The sequence below is a fragment of the Anolis sagrei genome, chromosome 4 (assembly GCF_037176765.1).
Source record: "Anolis sagrei isolate rAnoSag1 chromosome 4, rAnoSag1.mat, whole genome shotgun sequence".
NCBI lineage: Eukaryota > Metazoa > Chordata > Lepidosauria > Squamata > Dactyloidae > Anolis > Anolis sagrei.
The window spans coordinates 32,496,994-32,515,137 of record NC_090024.1 but is presented as its reverse complement, the minus strand read 5'-3'; the positions used below and the strand labels follow the sequence as shown (position 1 = coordinate 32,515,137).

The 18,144-nt window shown below is 41.6% G+C and overlaps 1 protein-coding gene across 1 annotated transcript in view; it reads left to right on the top strand.

The window, feature by feature from the left end:
- The window catches only part of CPQ (carboxypeptidase Q), a 215,098-nt gene extending 210,518 nt beyond the window's left edge, over positions 1 to 4,580 (top strand). The window contains exon 8 of the mRNA XM_060775640.2: positions 4,150 to 4,580. Coding sequence (XP_060631623.2) covers positions 4,150 to 4,310 — 161 coding nt within the window. The 3' untranslated portion in view covers positions 4,311 to 4,580. The remainder of the gene's footprint in view (positions 1 to 4,149) is intronic.
- The last annotated feature ends 13,564 nt before the right edge of the window (positions 4,581 to 18,144 follow it).

Below are 18,144 nucleotides of genomic sequence, written 5' to 3'. Positions count from 1 at the left end.
ACATAGCAGGGGGGTGGTATGCTCCCTGAATGACACTCCAGTGAGCAGTCTACCTGCTGCCCGTTGGACTAGTTGGAGTTTCCAAACAGTCTTCAAAGGCAACCCCACATAGAGCGTGTTGCAGTAATCTATTCAGGATGTAACAAGAACGTGGACCACTGTGGCCAAATCAGACTTCCCAAGGTATGGGCGCAGCTGGCGCACAAGTTTTACTTGTTCAAAAGCTCTCCCGACCACTGCCGAGACCTGGGGTTCCACGCTCGGAGATGAGTCCAGGAGCACTCCCAAGCTGCGAACCTGCGTCTTCAGGGGGAGTGTAACCCCATCTAACACAGACTGTAACCCTATGCCCTGTGCAGCCTTATGACTGACAGTTCTTCATGTTGTGGTGATCCCCAACCATAAAATTATTTTTGTTGCTACTTCATAACTGTAATTTTGCTACTGTTATGAATTGTCATGTAAATATCTGATATGCAGGATGTGTTTTCATTCACTGGACCAAATTTGGCACAAATACCCAATACACTCAAATTTGAATACTGTTGGGGTTTGGGGAGGATTGATTTTGTCATTTGGGTGCTAGGACGTATAGTTCACCTACAATCAAAGAGAGCATTCTGCTTTCCACCAATGATGGAATTGAACCAAACATGGCACACAGAACTCCCATGACCAACAGAAAATACTGGAAGGATTTGGTGGGCATTGACCTTGAGTTTTGGAGATGTAGTTCACTTACATCCAGAGAGCACTGTGGACTCAAACAATGATGGATCTGGACCAAACTTGGGACAAATACTCAATATGCACAAAAATGTGAATATTGGTGGAGTTTGGAGAAAATAGACCTTGATATTTGGTAGTTGTAGTTGCTGGGATTTATAATTCACCTACCATCAAAGAGCATTTTGTACCCCACCAATGATAGAATTGGGCTAGACTTCCCACACAGAAAATGATCAACATAAAATATTGTGTTTCCTGATGGTCTTTGGCGGCCCCTCTGACACCCCCTGGTGACCCTCCCATGGGTCCCAACCCCCAGGTGAGAAATTCTGTTATATTGCCATTAAGATCATCATTTTTTAACTTTAAATCCCCCAGAAAATGCAGCCCCTCAAAAGTCATGTCACAGGTCAAGGAAGCATGGATTTTATTGTTCATTCTGGCTCCAGTAGACCCATTGGAGCAATTGGATTTGCCAGCATGTCAAAAATTGATGGAATAAGTCTACTCAATGTGTTTACAGTTTCTTAGTGCTTCTGGATCCATCACTCCAAATGACAGCTTAGAAAAATGTGAAGCCTTTTCTCAGATTTGAGTGTTATGGCAGCTGTGCCCCTTCCTAGAGCTAAGGAATCTAAAGATGTGCTCAAATTGGTAACTTCAAGCTGAACTTCTGCAATGGACTATACATTGGTCTTTGTTGGTACCAAGTTCAGAAATTCCAATTAGTTCAAAACATGGCAATAAGTTTGGTTACTGGCAGGCCCGTAGCCAGGATTTCATTTTGGAGGGGGGGGGCTGAGTTTGTTTTGGGGGGGGGGGGTAAGTCCGATTGAAAGAGGGTTTACCCTAGCAAACCTTTTGTATCGTTACCCCAATACCCCCATGCATATGGGATATATTGAGTAGGGTGATCAGATCATGATATGAATAAACGTAACAGTTTAAATAATGCACCAGTAAGGCCTTCTCGTGAACCACCATGAGGATTTCGGGGGGGGGGGGGTTACCCCCCCCCCCCCCGGCTACATGCCTGGTTACTGGTACATCTAGGAAAGATCGTACTACACCAATATTATCAATATCACTCCACTGGCTAATTAGTTTCCTGGCAAAGTGTTGGCCATTATCTTAAAAGCCCTACATGCTTTGGGTACAGTTTACTTACGGGATCACCTCCTCCCATATAATCTTCCCCATATACTCAGGGCCTCTGGGGGGCATTTACTCCAGTCATCCAGGACTAAGTTGGCAACTGCCACCCAGAGGACCTTTCCTTCAGCTATCCATAGATTGCGCAATTACCTGCCTGAAGACTCTCAGCAGCTGAATATACTATCTGAATTTAAAACAGCTTTAAAGACCTATCCGGCAGATCTATTGAGATAAATTTTAATTTGTGTGTGTGTGTGTGTGTGTGTGTGTGTGTGTGTGTGTGTGTCAGGAGCAACTTAAGAAACTGCAAATCGCTTAGGTGTAAGAGTTTTGGTTGTTTGCAATGACATTGCCCAGGGGATGTCTGGATGTTTTACTATCCTGTGGGAGGCTTCTCTCATGTCCCCGCATGGGAAGCTGGAGCTGACAGACAGGATTCAAACTGCTAACCTTTTGCTCAGCCGTCCTGCCGACACAAGGGTTTAACCCATTGCACCACCGGGGCATTTAATATGGATTTTAAATTATGTACTGATTATTTTAACTGGTTTATGTGTTACGTTTTTTTGACTGATGGTTCATGTTATATTTTAATACATTGCTGTTCCCTACCTTGATCCATACAGAATGGCAAGTAAGAAATTTTAATATTATTATTATTATTATTATTATTATTATTATTATTATTATTATTATTATTCTGCTTGAGACTAACCAAGAAAATTCCAGCCTCACACACACACATACTTTAAGTGTTTTGAAATTAAAAACAATTGAAATGTATTTGTTCTTCTGTGACTTTCTTCTGGCAATCTATGCAGTGAAGATGTGGTAAAGTGCCAAGGATAGTGGATAGGACTGTACCATTGCAGGTGGAGAGAAGAAAAATAGAAAACATAGCATGAATCAATGGTGGGTAGAGCTGAGTGGTACTTATAAACTTCACCCCTCCAGGTGTTTTGGACTTCAATTCCCAGAGATTTCCAGTCAACTTACTGGCTGTTAAGAATTGTGAGCGTTGAAGTCCAAAACACCTGGAGGGCTGAAGTTTGCCCATGCCTGTTATATACTGTTATCCTTCATACCAGAAACTAATTTTGTTACATGGATAGACAGACCTTCATTTGCTTTGTTTCTTTCTAGTGCTGCATGTCTCCTGTATAAATATAACTGTTTACTCATACAACTGGAAGTTTCATAGTCACCAGCTTAATGCCTGGAATAAATACCAGTCAATTGTGGCTTGCCATCTGGCTGCCAGGTTAAGAGGTCATCACCTCTCTGTTTTCCTAGAAGGAGATGATAAAATTGGGCTTTGTTGTTCATAACTATAACTTTCATTTCTGGCTTTAGGTTCTTTGGTGCAAGCTTTTAGGTAACTATTGGGAAAGATACTGCTTCACTACAGAGACAGAGCTCAGCCATCATAGTTATATCTGAGGATGCCATCCTCCTAGCCTTCCTTTGCAATCTGACAGCACTCCAACAGAAGCATCTCTGAAGTACTGTGGTTTCCTGTTCATAGGATGCTTTGAGTGGCCATAATTGTTTCCTATTCATGATCACTCCTTTGTCACAAATTTGACACTGTTGTTATGATCGTAACTCACCTCTCAACCTACTTTACCAGGCATTGTCTATATGGGGTGCAGAAGGAGTATTTTGCTGGCAATTAAAGCACAGTTGAATGATGTTTCCATCAGGTTTGGAGGGTCAGGCTAAAAGAAGTTGCTTAGTTAACTATAAGCTTATATAGGGTTCTAGCTGCAATTATTTATTGACCTTGACCCTTTCTCCTTGCATTCATGCATAATGTTGAGTATTTTGTGTCTGTTTGGAATGCATCTTTTGCTTTAAAAGATGCTTTAGGAGCTCTTCAAATTCTGTTTAAATCCCTTCATGGTAATACCTTACTGAAGTTGATAACCTCTTTTATATAAAGAGATATTCTTACCTAGAAAACTATTAAGTTCCCCTAAGGCAGATGAAAACTTGCAACCTTTGACCACAGGTTCCTCAATGAGATGCACCAAAGTATTTGAGTGGAATCCAATTAACCAAAGAGGATTCCCAGATATCCTTTTTTCTCTGGTCCCCAGAGAGAGGAATCTCAGGATGAAAATACTGCCTTGAAAAGTGTGTGGGTACACATTATGCTTTCTTACAGTTGGTTTTTTTTTTTTTGCTTGCAAGTGGTTGGAGTACTTTTGGCTGATTAAATACCCATAATAACAAGGCAACCACCTTTCCTCCCTTTCTCCCCAGGTGCCAGTTTGAACGATGACATTACTAAATACTTCTGGTTCCATCATTCCCAAGGAGACACCATGACAGTTCAGAATCCGATGGAAATGAATCTCTGCGCTGCTGTATGGACCGTTGTGTCCTATGTCATTGCCGACATGGAGGAGAAGCTGCCAGTCTGATTTTGAAAAAACAAAATCAAGGAAAAGAATTGATTTTTTTTTTAGTCTCAAACTAGGGCTGTGTCTGACTTAACCAATGTGGCAGAACCCTGCATTTTCTGAATTCTAGGCATGTCCTTTTTATTATGAAGACCAACTTGTTGATTAAATACCTTCCACTTGAAGAGTTTATATTCTTCTAATTATATTCAATTTAAGGTGGTGTTCTGTCTGTATTTTCCAGTTAAGAGCTACTGGCCAATAAATGAACTTGCTTATCTGCTAAATACATTAGATTGTTGCATTATCCTATCTTAATCATGGTTTACTCCTTTCAAAAGGGAGGAGGAGGAGGAATGAAGAAGAACACACAGGCTAGGGGAACTATCTATCTATCTATCTATCTATCTATCTATCTATCTATCTATATAAATGCTCTGTTCATTTTGAGTGACATTATAACTCAAAAACCGCTGGACTAATTGCCATGAACTAACCCAAGGCATGACCATCACTGAAAAAATGATTTTGTTATTTGGGAGTTGTAGTTGCTGGTATTTATAGTTAACCTACAATCAAAGAGTATTCTGAACTCCGCCAATGAGGGAATTGAACCAAACTTGGCACACAGAACCCCCATGATTAAAGGAAAACACTAGAGTGGTTTGGTGGGCATTAACCTTAAGTTTTGGAGTTGCAGTTCACCAACATCCAGAGAGCACTGTGGACTCATCCAGAGAGCACTGTGGACTCAAACAATGAAGGATCCTAGACCAAATTTGGCACAAATACTCTGTTTGCCCAAATATGAACACAGATGGAGTTTGGGGAAAATAGACCTTGACATTTGGGAGTTGTAGTTACTGGGATTTATAGTTATACAATCAAAGAGCATTCTGAACCCCACCAATGATAGAATTGGGCCAAACTTGCAACACAGAACCCCCGTGACCAACAGAAAATACCGTGTTTTCTACAGGCCTTTGGCAACCCTTCTGACAACCCGTCATGACACCCCCCTCCCCCCGGGTCCCAACCGTCCTTAAGGCCATCCAGTCCAACTCCCTCAGGGCAAGAAAACAATCAAAGCCCTCTTGACAAAGAACCATCCAGCCATAGATATAGCTAGATATGATTAACATACAAACATAAATATGTATATGACAGATATAATATCATAGTTTTGAAAGGAACCCCTAAAGAAGGACAATTATATGTTGCATGTTCCAGAGTAGGCAAATCAGACAATCTCCACATCAACACTGACACAGAAACAACAAGAAATGCTGTTTACCCACAAGCATAAAGAAATTACATATATTAGAAACCAACACTTTATTTTCCAGATCACCAGAAAGGGTCACAGCAATGCGTGGCAGGGGATGGCTAGTAATATTATAATATACTTTATTTATATTCCGCCCTATCACCCCAAGGGGACTCAGGGCGAATTATAGTACACATATATGGCAAACATTAAATGCCATTATCCCATTAACAAAGACAGACAGTACATGAACTATGTAAAGGCTTTCCATCCTTTTTCCATCTCCGGCATCTGGAGGCTGTGTTCAAGCAATGGGGGGGGGGGTGCTGTCACTCCATCTTACATGCCAAGGAGCTATGTTGTCTTTAGACGCTCTCCTGATAGAATTGCCAGCATGTCCGCATGGTTGCCTTTTATTACTTCCTCACCAAAGCAGTAGCTATTTCTCTACTTCATTACTGTTTTCGAAAGGCTAGGTGAGCAGAACCTGGGCTAATGTTGGGAGCTCACCCCAACCCAGGCTTGAACTGTCAACCTTTCGATCAGCAAGATTTTCTGCAGCTGTTAGTTTAACCCGCTGTGCTAAAGCCCGGCCCTGAGAGGTTTGCTTTTGCCTAATCCTACTGGAAAGGACAAGATTCAACCCTCTTCTCTGAGGTAACTGAGACTATTTTTCTCTTTTATCTCAGTATATAGCCTTATAGATTTGGCCCATCGGTTAGCTCCTTTAAAGTTCAGACTACAATCTGGAGTGGTTTCATCCTCCCACCATCTTATACCAATCCTAGTAGACTGCCTATTCTTGACACATAGCCATATAATTTATCATTCTCTCTGTGAATATGGAAGAAAATAAATACAAGTATTTAAATTTCAGAGCTCTTGGATATTAAGCATTACTGATTCAAATTACATCATGGTAAGACTGAGCCATGGTCTAAGCTGAGAGTTGAAACCCATGAGTCTCATCAAGCTCGAGTGTTACAGGCACCTCTACTTCAGAAAACAAAATCTCTTACCATCTTGTATCTATTTATCCTTCATTCATAAAGATCTAAAAGGCTTCCATTCACTGCCAGCGAATATCAAAGTGATCTCAACATCTATATCCATCTCATGAAATATACATCTCCTCCAACCGTACCCAAATGATTAATTTTCTGCTCTTTATTGATTAGCATAATAAAAAATCTCACGACAACGCAAGATAGAAATGTAACCATTAATTGCTGGTTGAAGTGCATGGTATTATTTGCATAGAGATTTATCAAGCACACATCTCAATTCTTCCTGACACACTGGAGGCATTCAAGACATTTCTTGAATTAGAAGAGGTCCCTACTGTGTGTTCATTTCCCACTCTAGCCTAGGAGAAGGAAAATATAAACGATTGAATGCAACCATGGTTTTGTAACTACAAATTATAGCTGTACTTGTGTTAATGGAGTAGGTTGGTCCCTGGGCATGTTGGCTGAGATCGTACATCACAGCACCCTTCCACACAAGCATATAACCCAGAATATCAAGGCAGGCAATCCACAATATCCGCTTTGAGCTCGATTATCTGAGTCCACACTGCCATATAATCCAGTTCGATGTGGATTTTATACAGCTGTGTGAAAGAGGCCACAGGCTTAGGATCCATCTACATTAAAGAAACAATGCAGTTGAACAACAGTTTAGCTGCCATGTTCAGCAAAGGGCAAGAGGGATTCAGAGGAGGGCAACTAAAATGATCAAGGGTCTGGAGAACAAGCCCTATGAGGAGTGGCTTAAAGAGTTGGGCATGTTCCCTTCCCTTCCTTCTGTGATATGGTCTGTGCTGTGTGTTGCATGGGAAAGCCAGGAAAAGGATTATTATTATTGGAATCTGCAGTTTCCAAGACCATCTCATGGAGACGTGGCATTTAAAGTAAAGTCCAACTGCATTCAGTCCACAGTGTAGATGCACCCAGGGAAGGGGATGGACCTTGGGAAACTATAACTCCCAGGACTGCACAGCATGGAGACATGGCATAATAATCATTGTAATGTCTCCATGCTGTGCAGTACTGGAAGTTATAGTTTCCCAAGGTCCATACCCGTCTCTGGGTGCATCTACACTGTGGACTGAATGCAGTTGGACCTTACTTTAAATGCTATGTCTCCACGACATAGTCTTGGAAACTGCAGTTTCCCAAGGTCCATGAACCTTCTTTGGGTGCATCTATGCTGTGAAATCAATGCAGCTGGACCTTACTTTAAATACCATAACTCCATACTATGCAGTCTTGGGAGTTATAGTTTTTCAAGGTCCACATCCTTTTCTGTGGGACAGCTGAGGGTGGGGGAGAGTGCATTGCTGCTTTCCCTCCCTCCCTACTTCCTTGTTTCTGGAATTGGACATGTAACAGCTGACATTTCAAAGAGAGGAGAGATTTTTCCCCACAAAAAACATAGGGGAGGGATGGTGGATGGTGCCTAGTGATTTCAGTGTGATGGTAAATCTACTGAAACAATGTTGAGTACAACTACGTAACACAGATACATTTAACAGTGTGATGAATGCAGGGAAATAATCCATTTCATTTCAAAACTGAGTCAGATTGAGCTCTACTCTACCAAATACTTCCCTGCTTCAATGTGATGAAGTAGCACCTTTCCCTTCCATTTTTTCAACATAGTGCTATTTTGCTTGAAGTAGCAATCAGGAAATTCTTGCCCATTTTATTTTTATTATTTTCTCCCATATTTGTTTTTTAATCCCAAATTCCTCAAACTCAGATAAAAGAAATTTACAAATGTTGGTAAATTTTTAAAAGATAAATAGAAACAAAGACCTGTTAGGTGAGAGAAATGGATCTATGTATCCATGGCAGTTATTTACATTGGCAGCTGCATGATCAACATCACATCTAATTGGAGGCAGATGAGTTTAAGGTGGGAGCAAATCATTCCAAAAATGCTTTTACTAGAATGTTTCCATTCACATGTGTAAGACTTTGCCAGAACTTGAAAACTGTCATAAAACGCCCATCAAATAATTATATGGCATTATTACCCCACTGGAATACCTTTTGAATTTAGAAGTGTTGTTGAGATGCAGTGTACAGTGTTGTCCCTCTTAAAATCAAATGCTTTTCATATTCCGTATCAGGGTTTCCATCCAGAAAAGGCAGAGACAGTAGTGGGTTTTACTGAAGCCCTTCACGTTGCCTTCAAAGAGTAAAAGGCGTGCAAACATTTATTTTATGTTCTGTATTAGGTGTCGATGAATGTTTTCTTCATCTGTGCCATTAGTCTTTCAGCTGTCATGCTAATGCTTCCAAATCTGTTTAAGGCAATGGATTAAATAAGATATCAGCAGCTGGCAAAGTCTGCAAATGGAGCTTCAAATACTGAGCAATGTGTTCACCCTGAGCACTGCTTATTGACATACAGAGAAGAATCATTTCCATACAAAAGGAAAAAAGTTTCACATTCATTTGGATTCTCCACAGGAGAAAATAAGACTTTTCAATATCTTTTCTTCAGGTGAATACTGATAACTTGTTCAGCCAAAGACCGGGAAGGTATTTGTATGAAACAGGAATGAAAAGAATATTCAAAAATATTTTGAAAATGGTAGTAAAATCTTTTCCAAGTTTTGAGAAATGTGGATAAGAAGAATCCCAGACTAGGAAGAATCTTCACAGTTCAGGGATTGTTCTGTGCAAAATTCACACATGGTAGCTTTGTGCAGAAAACATCATTTTCTATGCAAGGCACAACCTTTTCAGTGGGGAAAATCATATTTCAAGAGATAAATATATCCTCCTGCACAGAAAACACATTTTTCCATAGAAAGTTCTTTCATTAGGGATTTATTCTGTGCATTGTTCACACATTTATTTATTTATTTATTTATTTAGTACACTTGTATACCGCTAATATCTCAGCCTGTGCGGCGACTCATTGCGGTTTACAACATATTTAAAAATACAATATTCACTTTAAAAATATAAAATAAAATATAAAAATACATACATATACATACATAGTATTGGGCCACCAATACAGACCGGAACATCTCATAGTTAAAGTCGTAATCCAATTCGTTATCCTTGATTGCTAGTCCATGATCAAAACATCATCACATCGGAATTAGTTGAAAACTTGCTCGAACATCCAAGTTTTCAGTTTTTTCCGAAATGCCATTAGCGAGGTGGCTGATCTTATTTCAGTAGGGAGGGCATTCCAAAGCCAGGGGGCCACCACAGAAAAGGCCCTATCTCTCGTTCCCGCAAGCCGCACTTGTGAAGCAGGCGGGATGGAGAGAAGGGCTTCTCCTGAAGATCTTAGGGTCCTGGTGGGCTGATAGGCCGAGATACGTTCGGATAGGTATGTAGGGCCAGAACCGTTTAGGGCTTTAAAGGTCAAAGCCAGCACTTTGAATTGGGCTCGGTAGCTAATCGGTAGCCAGTGGAGCTGGTACAGCAGAGGAGTTGTATGCTCCCTGCGCCCTGCTCCTGTTAATACCATGGCTGCCGCCCGTTGGACTAATTGGAGCTTCCGGGCCGTCTTCAAAGGCAACCCCACGTAGAGAGCGTTGCAGTAGTCAAGGCGGGATGTAACCAGAGCGTGGACTACCGTGGCCAAGTCAGACTTCCCAAGGTACGGTCGCAGTTGGCGCACGAGTCTTAACTGTGCGAATGCTCCCCTGGTCACCGCCGAAACCTGGGGATCCAGGCTCAGCGATGAGTCCAGGATCACACCCAAACTGCGAACCTGTGTCTTCAGGGGGAGTGCGACCCCGTCTAACACAGGCTGTAACCCTATACCCTGTTCGGCCCTGCGACTGACCAGGAGTACCTCTGTCTTGTCTGGATTCAATTTCAATTTGTTCGCCCCCATCCAGACCGTCACAGCGGCCAAGCACCGGTTCAGGACCTCGACAGCCTCCTTAGTAGCGGGTGGGAAGGAGTGACAGAGCTGGACATCATCTGCGTACAGATGACACCGCACCCCGAAACTCCAGATGATTTCGCCCAGCGGCTTCATGTAGATGTTAAACAACATGGGGGACAGTATTGAACCCTGAGGAACCCCACAAAACAAAGGTTGTGGGGTAGAACAGGAGTCCCCCAGTGACACCTTCTGAGACCGACCCTCGAGGAATGACCGGAGCCACTGCAGAGCAGTACCTCCGAGACCCATTCCCGCGAGGCGTCCCAGAAGGATACCGTGGTTGACGGTATCGAAGGCCGCTGAGAGGTCGAGTAGCACCAACAGGGACACACTCCCCCTGTCGAGCTCCCGACGGAGATCATCCACTAAGGCGACCAAGGCTGTCTCGGTACCGTGTCCCGGCCTAAAGCCAGACTGTGCCGGGTCTAGATAATCCGTGTCTACCAAGAATGCCTGGAGTTGTGAGGCCACCACACGTTCCATGACTTTGCCCAAAAAGGGAAGATTGGAAACAGGCCGATAGTTTACCAATTGAGTGGGGTCCAGTGATGGTTTCTTCAACAGCGGTTTTATCACAGCTTGCTTTAAGCTGGCTGGAAAAATGCCTTCCCGAAGGGAGGCATTAACCACCACCTTAACCCACTCGGCCAATCCCCCTCTGGCCTCCTTTAGAAGCCAGGATGGGCAGGGGTCTAGGATGCATGTGGTAGCTCTCATTCCTCCAAGCACCTTGTCCACATCCTCGGTTTGAACCAATTGAAATGAATCCATCAAAATCGGACAAGCAGATGCTCGTGTTACATCCTCAGAGACTGCCGTTAATATGGTGTCCAGTCCAGAGCGGATCAAAGCGACTTTGTCTGTAAAGAACCGAGCAAAAGCTTCACAGCGAGCTGCCGCGTCATCAGGGCACCCATCCTGAATGGTGGGTTTTAAAAGGCCTCTGACAACTCGGAACAGTTCAGCCGGACGGTTCTTTGCAGACGCAATAGTGGCCGCAAAGAAAGTTTTCTTTGCGGCTCTTATTGCCGCGGCATATGACCTTAAAAAGGACACAAACCGTGTTCGGTTTGGCTCGCTCGGATCCGAACGCCACACGCTCTCTAGTTCCCTCTTCTTTCGCTTCAACACCGCCAGCTCCTCAGTAAACCAAGGAGCTGGTTTAGTTCGGCTACTTGAGAGGGGACGTTCTGGAGCGATCGTGTCTATTGCACATGGTTGGTTTGCATAGAAAATAGTTCTTTAATTAGGGATTTATTCTGTGCATAGTACACACATAGTTGATTTGCATAGAAAATAGTATTTTCGACATAGAAAATAGTATTTTCTACATAGAAAATAGCATTTTCTGCACATTTCTGATATTTCTGCATTGAAATATTATCTACTATTCAAAACTTAAATTCCATGCCATAAAAAGTCATTTTATTTGAAAAACAACAATGTGAATTTTCTGCAGAATAAGTTCCAAAACTACAAAGTTTACTTTTTTTTTTGTCAGGAGTGACTTGAGAAACTGTAAGTTGCTTCTGTTGTGAGAGAATTGGCCATCTGCAAGGGAGTTGTCCAGGGGATGCCCAGATATTTTACCATCCTGTGGGAGGCTTCTCTCATGTCCTCACATGGGAAGCTGGAGGTGGCAGATGGGAGCTCACCCTGCTCCCCGGATTCAAACCACCAATTGATACTGATGTTTCAATGTAGTGACTGATTTCTTGTTTAAACCTTTTAGTTTAAATATAAATAAAATATAAATGTATTACTATAGTTTTCATGAAAATATCTAGATTCTGCCTTTCGATCTGAAAATCCACAAAGGTGGCTAACAAAATTATTAAAATAGAAAGAACCATCAAAGACAAGTGGATGTACTACATAGTAGATTGTACTAGTCGAGTATCTAGGTGCTACTCATGCATAACATACTGTGATTAAATCATTCTTGTCCAGACATATATGTACCTGGTAAAAGTGTCTGAACTGGTTAAATAGTACAACAGTCTTTCCTTAATCTGGTGTCCTCCAAAAATTGAACTATAATTATTGTCATTCCCAGCCCAAATAAGGAGGGTTTTTGTGGTCTTCAATTCCTCTTTTACAGTATTACTTTAAAATCACTCATGGGATGAAAAGTATAATTCAAGATAAGTCCCTCTTAAAATATGCATTCTTTAACTATGAGAAATACAGCATACAACTAATGTGTCATCTTGAGATAAGCACAGGGCAGATTTATTGCAAAGCTGTGCTAAAGTCAAATGTGACATCAGTTGTTGGGTTTAGTTTCTGGCTTTTCTGTTTCTTTTTTAAAAAAGGAAAGAAATGCAAAAATAAAAAAAACCCCTAGGGTTGGTGTGTTTTTATTGTTGAAACAGGATGAATGTAGAAGTGTGATGCTAAATCCAGATTGAAAGACAACCCAGTGGCCACAATGGAAATGAATGTTGTGATGTTTTCTCCCAGATGTACTGCATTATGTTGAGGACAGACCTGCTCGACTCAAGTTGTATTAACTCCCACTCTCCTTGCTCACCTGGAGGCAAAAGAATTGGGCAAGGAAGTACAGAAAATGGCTTCTGTCCCTCTAGAGGAACAGTGGATATTATCTTCACTGCACGAGAGCTCCAAGAAAAATGCAGGGAACAAAATCAACCTCTGTACGTGGTATTCATTGACCTTGCAAAGGCATTCAACACAGTGAATCACAATGCTCTCTGGACCATCCTCCAAAAATTGGATGCCCTAACAAATTTGGGGACATCCTGGGGCTCCTCCATGATGACAACAATCTTGGACAGTAGTAACTCCCAAAGTGACTCATTTAAAGTGGAATCAGGTGTCAAACAGGGATGTGTTATTTCCCCAACCTTATTTTCAATCTTCATCACTATGATACTGTACCTTGTTGATGGGGAGCTTTCTATTGGTGTGGAAATAATCTGTTGGACAGATGACAAGCTATTTAACCACAGCAGACTGAAAGCCAAAACCAAGGTCACAACAACAACTGTTACAGAACTCCAATATGCTGATGACAATGTAATCTGTGTTCATTCAGAAGAAGACCTACAAGCTAGGCTAAACATCTTTGCAGAAGCATACAAAAAGCTTGGCCTCTCCTTGAACATCGAGGAAACCAAAGTGCTGTTCCACCAGGCACCAGCCAATCTTTCTGCAATGCCAAAAATACAGTTTAATAGTGATACTGAAATACAAGACCAGCTGAGCTCTGTGAGTGCAGCATTTTTCCAAATGAAGCAGAGTGTTTGATGATCGGGACATCCATAGGAATACCAAGGTGCTTGTTTTTAAAGCTATTGTCCTCCCAACCCTACTATACGCCTGCAAAATGTGGACCGTCTACAGTCATCACACTCAATTTCTAGAACAATTCCATCAGTGCTGCCTCTGAAAAATCCTACACATCTCTTGGGAAGACAGGCGACAAACGTTAATGTGCTGGAAGAAGCAAAGACCACAAGCATTGAAGCAATGCTCCTTCACCACCAACTTTGCTGAACTAGCTACGTTGTCCGAATGCCTAATCACTGTCTTCCAAAACAGTTACTGTACTCCCAACACAATAATGGAAAATGGAATGCTGGTGGGCAGGAAAAGAGATTTAAAAATGGGCTTAAAGCCAATCTTAAAAACTGTAGCACAGGCACTGAGAACTGGGAAGCCCTTGAGTACTCTAACTGGAGGTCAGCTGGCACCAGCAGTACTGCAGAATTCAAATATGCATGAATGGACGATGAAGGAGAGAAACTTGTTATGAGATAGGCACACCATGAAGCCAACCCTGACTGGGACCACCTCCACCTGGAAACAGATATCCTCACTGTGAAAGAACATGCAAATCAAGAATAGGTCTCTATTGTCACCTACAGACTATACATACATGCTTCTCAAATACCATTGTCCCAGAGGAAAATATGTAAGATCTAATCCCTATATTTATTTATTTTTCTAAATTAATACAGCAAGAAAATTTCATCTCAGAAACTTCAATGGTGCAACCCATTTGTGAAACATTCCCTTTAAATATTGAAAAATGAAATTATCTCTTTTTGCTTTCTATAATGTTTATATTGTTTCATCACATTTTTCATTAGGAAATGGTTTTTCAAGTTCATATCGAGAGGTATATGTGTTCTGTGAGGAATCAGGTTCTCTGAGTATATTTTCCCCCTAAAACCATGGTCCTCAACCTTCCTAATGCCGCGACCCCTTAATACAGTTCCTCATGTTGTGATGACCCCCAACCATAACATTATTTTAGATGTGACCTCATAACTGTAATTTTGCTACTGTTATGAATCGTAATGCAAATATCGGATATGCAGGATGTATTTTCATTCACTGGACCAAATTTGGCACAAATGGCTGATATGCCCAAATCTGAATACTAGGGGGGATTGTGGGAAATTGATTTTGTCAACTGGAAGATGTAGTTGCTGGGATTTATCGTTCACCTACAATCAAAGAGCATTCTGAACTCCACCAACAATGGAACTGAATCAATCTTGGCACACAGAACTCCCATGACCAACAGAAAATACTGGAAAGGTTTGGTGGGCATTGGCCTGGAGTTTTGGAGTTGTAGTTCACCTACATCCAGAAAGCACTGTGGACTCAAACAATGATAGATCTGGACCAAACTTGGCATGAATATGCAATATGCCCAAATGTGAACACTGGTGGAGTTTAGGGAAAATAGACCTTGACATTTGGGAGTTGTAGTTGCTGGGATTTATAGTTCACCTACAATCAAAGAGCATTTTGAACACCAAATTAATAGACTTGGGCCAGACTTCCTACACAGAACCCCCAAGACCAACAGAAAATGCTGTTCTGACTGTCTTTGGCAACACCTCTGACACCCCCTTGCAACCCCCCCCCCAAGGGTCCCGAACCCCAGGTTGAGAAACACTGTCCTAAAATTGTATTGTAGTATGCAGTTTCTACCAATGGGTATTTATGTACAGGAATCTTTTCTGCATTGCAAAATTTAGGAATTGCTTCAAATTATAACATGAATAAATCAGTGTCAACTCAATGTGTTGTCAAAGGCTTTCATGGCCAGAATCACTGGTTTGCTGTGAGTTTTTCAAGCTGTATGACCATGTTCCAGTAGCATTCTCTCCTGATGTTTAGACTGCATCTGTGGCAGGCATCCTCAGAGGTTTGTTCAGTTGGTTGCTCTTTGCACAGATTCTGTTCAGATTACATAAATACTTCAAATTGTGCGAGCTTCATTTTCAATTGCAAACACCCTTTTGGAAATCACGTCAACCTTGCCATTTTCTTCTTGTTCTTGCTTCAGCATAACTTTACTTCAGTTTAAATGATTCACCTCCTCCCACTTTATTCTTTCATTCCATGACTTGGGCTTAGAGGAAGAGACTGGGATCAAGTCCCCAATTGAATGGCATGGTTTAGCAGCAAGTAGAACATTAATATCTCAGGTTTCAGCACAACGTTCTACCTTTGAATTTAAGCAGCTCCCTTTTTAATATTTTCGAACCTCATTTCAGCCTCCTCCACACAGGTTCCTTTCAAAATTAAATTATGGCACCCCACCCTTCATAAATTGCAAAGCTCCCTGTCAATTGCACAGTCTGCCTCAGATTATGTGATTTGTCTCAATTTATTCAGTTCTGCAATATTAATCAGAAAATATTTTAACATTCAAGACATTCTCAAATGTTCATAGGCTCCGATGCCTCTAATAAAATCAATAAAGGAAATGGCAGGTCTTCAACTGCAATGAGGTAGAATGATGTTATTCAGAGTATCTGCTTGTGGGTTTTTAAAAAATGTATTTATTCTTTTACTCCTTCCCCAATTCTTTATCAAAGTGTTTTCTGAAGCCAAAGTCAGAGAGCATGGGGAGATTGTTTGGGGGCCAAATTTTCCGTAATTCTTTATCTATGGGGAATTGTAGGAATTCTAAAAGAGTTTGTGTTTTTTCCAAGCTCTAACCAAAACTGGACCTTGTCTTTCATTTTTCTTTGATAGTGGATTGGAAGAACTAAGACCCCAAAAAGTCAGGATTAAATCAGTAGACTGTACATATAAAGGTAAAAGACAAGGTTTTCTCTTGACATTAAGTCTAGTCATGTCTGACTCTGGGAGGTGGTGCACATATCCATTTCTAAGCCAAAGAGCCAATGTTGTCCATAGACACCTCCTAGGTCATGTGGCCAGCATGACTGTATGGAGTGCTGTTACTTCCCACAGAAGTGGTACCTATTGATCTACTCACATCTGCATGTTTTTGAACTGCTCGGTTGGCAGAAGCTGGGGCTAACAGTTGGAGCTCACTCCACTCCCTGGATTCAAACCACTAACCTTTCAGTCAGCAAGTTCAGCAGCTCAGCAGTTTAACCTGCTGCACCACCGGGGGCATATAAAGAAAAGTTTTTTTAAAAAGTGAAGGAAACTTATATACATTTTAAGGAAGGAAGCAAGAATTTTACCTGGTAAAAGAGTTTCAACTCAAGATGTTTTGTGGTCACTTCTTTTAGGTTCTCCCAGGATAGACTGAGCTCTCGTCTTTCATTACTCCACTAAGAAAAGGAAATCATTCCTTTGCTTATAGCAGTTAGTACTGTGCCTTAACTTTCATTAAAAAAAGGAGCCATCCCCTTCCCTGAATATCATGGTGAAAGTCATTGTCAAATGCCTTGCAGGAAACCTGTGATGGCGACAAGGTGGGCTGGAGATTTCCCCTCTTTGCAGAATGACCCTCAACTTACCCAGAAGACATATCAAAAACTATTATTTTGTATCCCAACACTTGGACTTAAGTTATATATGAGGTGGACTTAGATGAAAGAAGACAGGAAGAGAATTCAAAATGATCTTAACAGATTAGAGAGATGATTGGCCAAAACTAACAAAATGAACTTCAACAGGGACAAATGCAAGATACTCCAATTAGGCAGAAAAATTGAAATGCAAAGATACAGAATGGGGGATGATGCCTGGCTCGATAGCAGTATATGTGAAAAAGGTCTTGGAGTCCTCATGGACAACAAGTTAAACATGAGCCAACAATGTCATGTGGCAGCTAAAAAAGCCAATGGGATTTTGGCCTGCATAAATAAGAGTCTAGTGTCTAGATCCAGGGAATTCATGCTAGCCCTCTATTCTGCTTTGGTCAGACCACATCTGGAATACTGTGTCCAATTCTGGACACCGCAATTGAAGGGAGATGTTGACAAGCTGGAATGTGTACAGAGGAGAACAACTAAAATGATCAAGGATCTGGAGAACAAGCCCTACGAGGAGCAGCTTAAAGTGCTGGGCATGTTTAGCCTGAGAAAGAGAAGGCTGAGAGGAGATGTGATAAATATGTGTGAGAAAGTCATAGGGAGGAGGGAGCGGACTTGTTTTCTGCTGCCCTGGAGACTAGGATGTGGAACAATGGCTTTAAACTACAGGAAAGGAGATTCCACCTGAACATGAGGAAGAACTTCCTCACTGTGAGAGCTGTTCAGCAGTGGAATTCTTTGCCCCGGAGTGTGTTGGTTTTTAAGTAGAGGCTGGATGGCTGTCTTTTTGGGATGCTTTGAATGTGATTTTCCTGCTTCTTGGCAGGGGGCTGGACTGGATGGCCCACAAGGTCTCTTCCAACTCTATGATTCTACAGAGTGA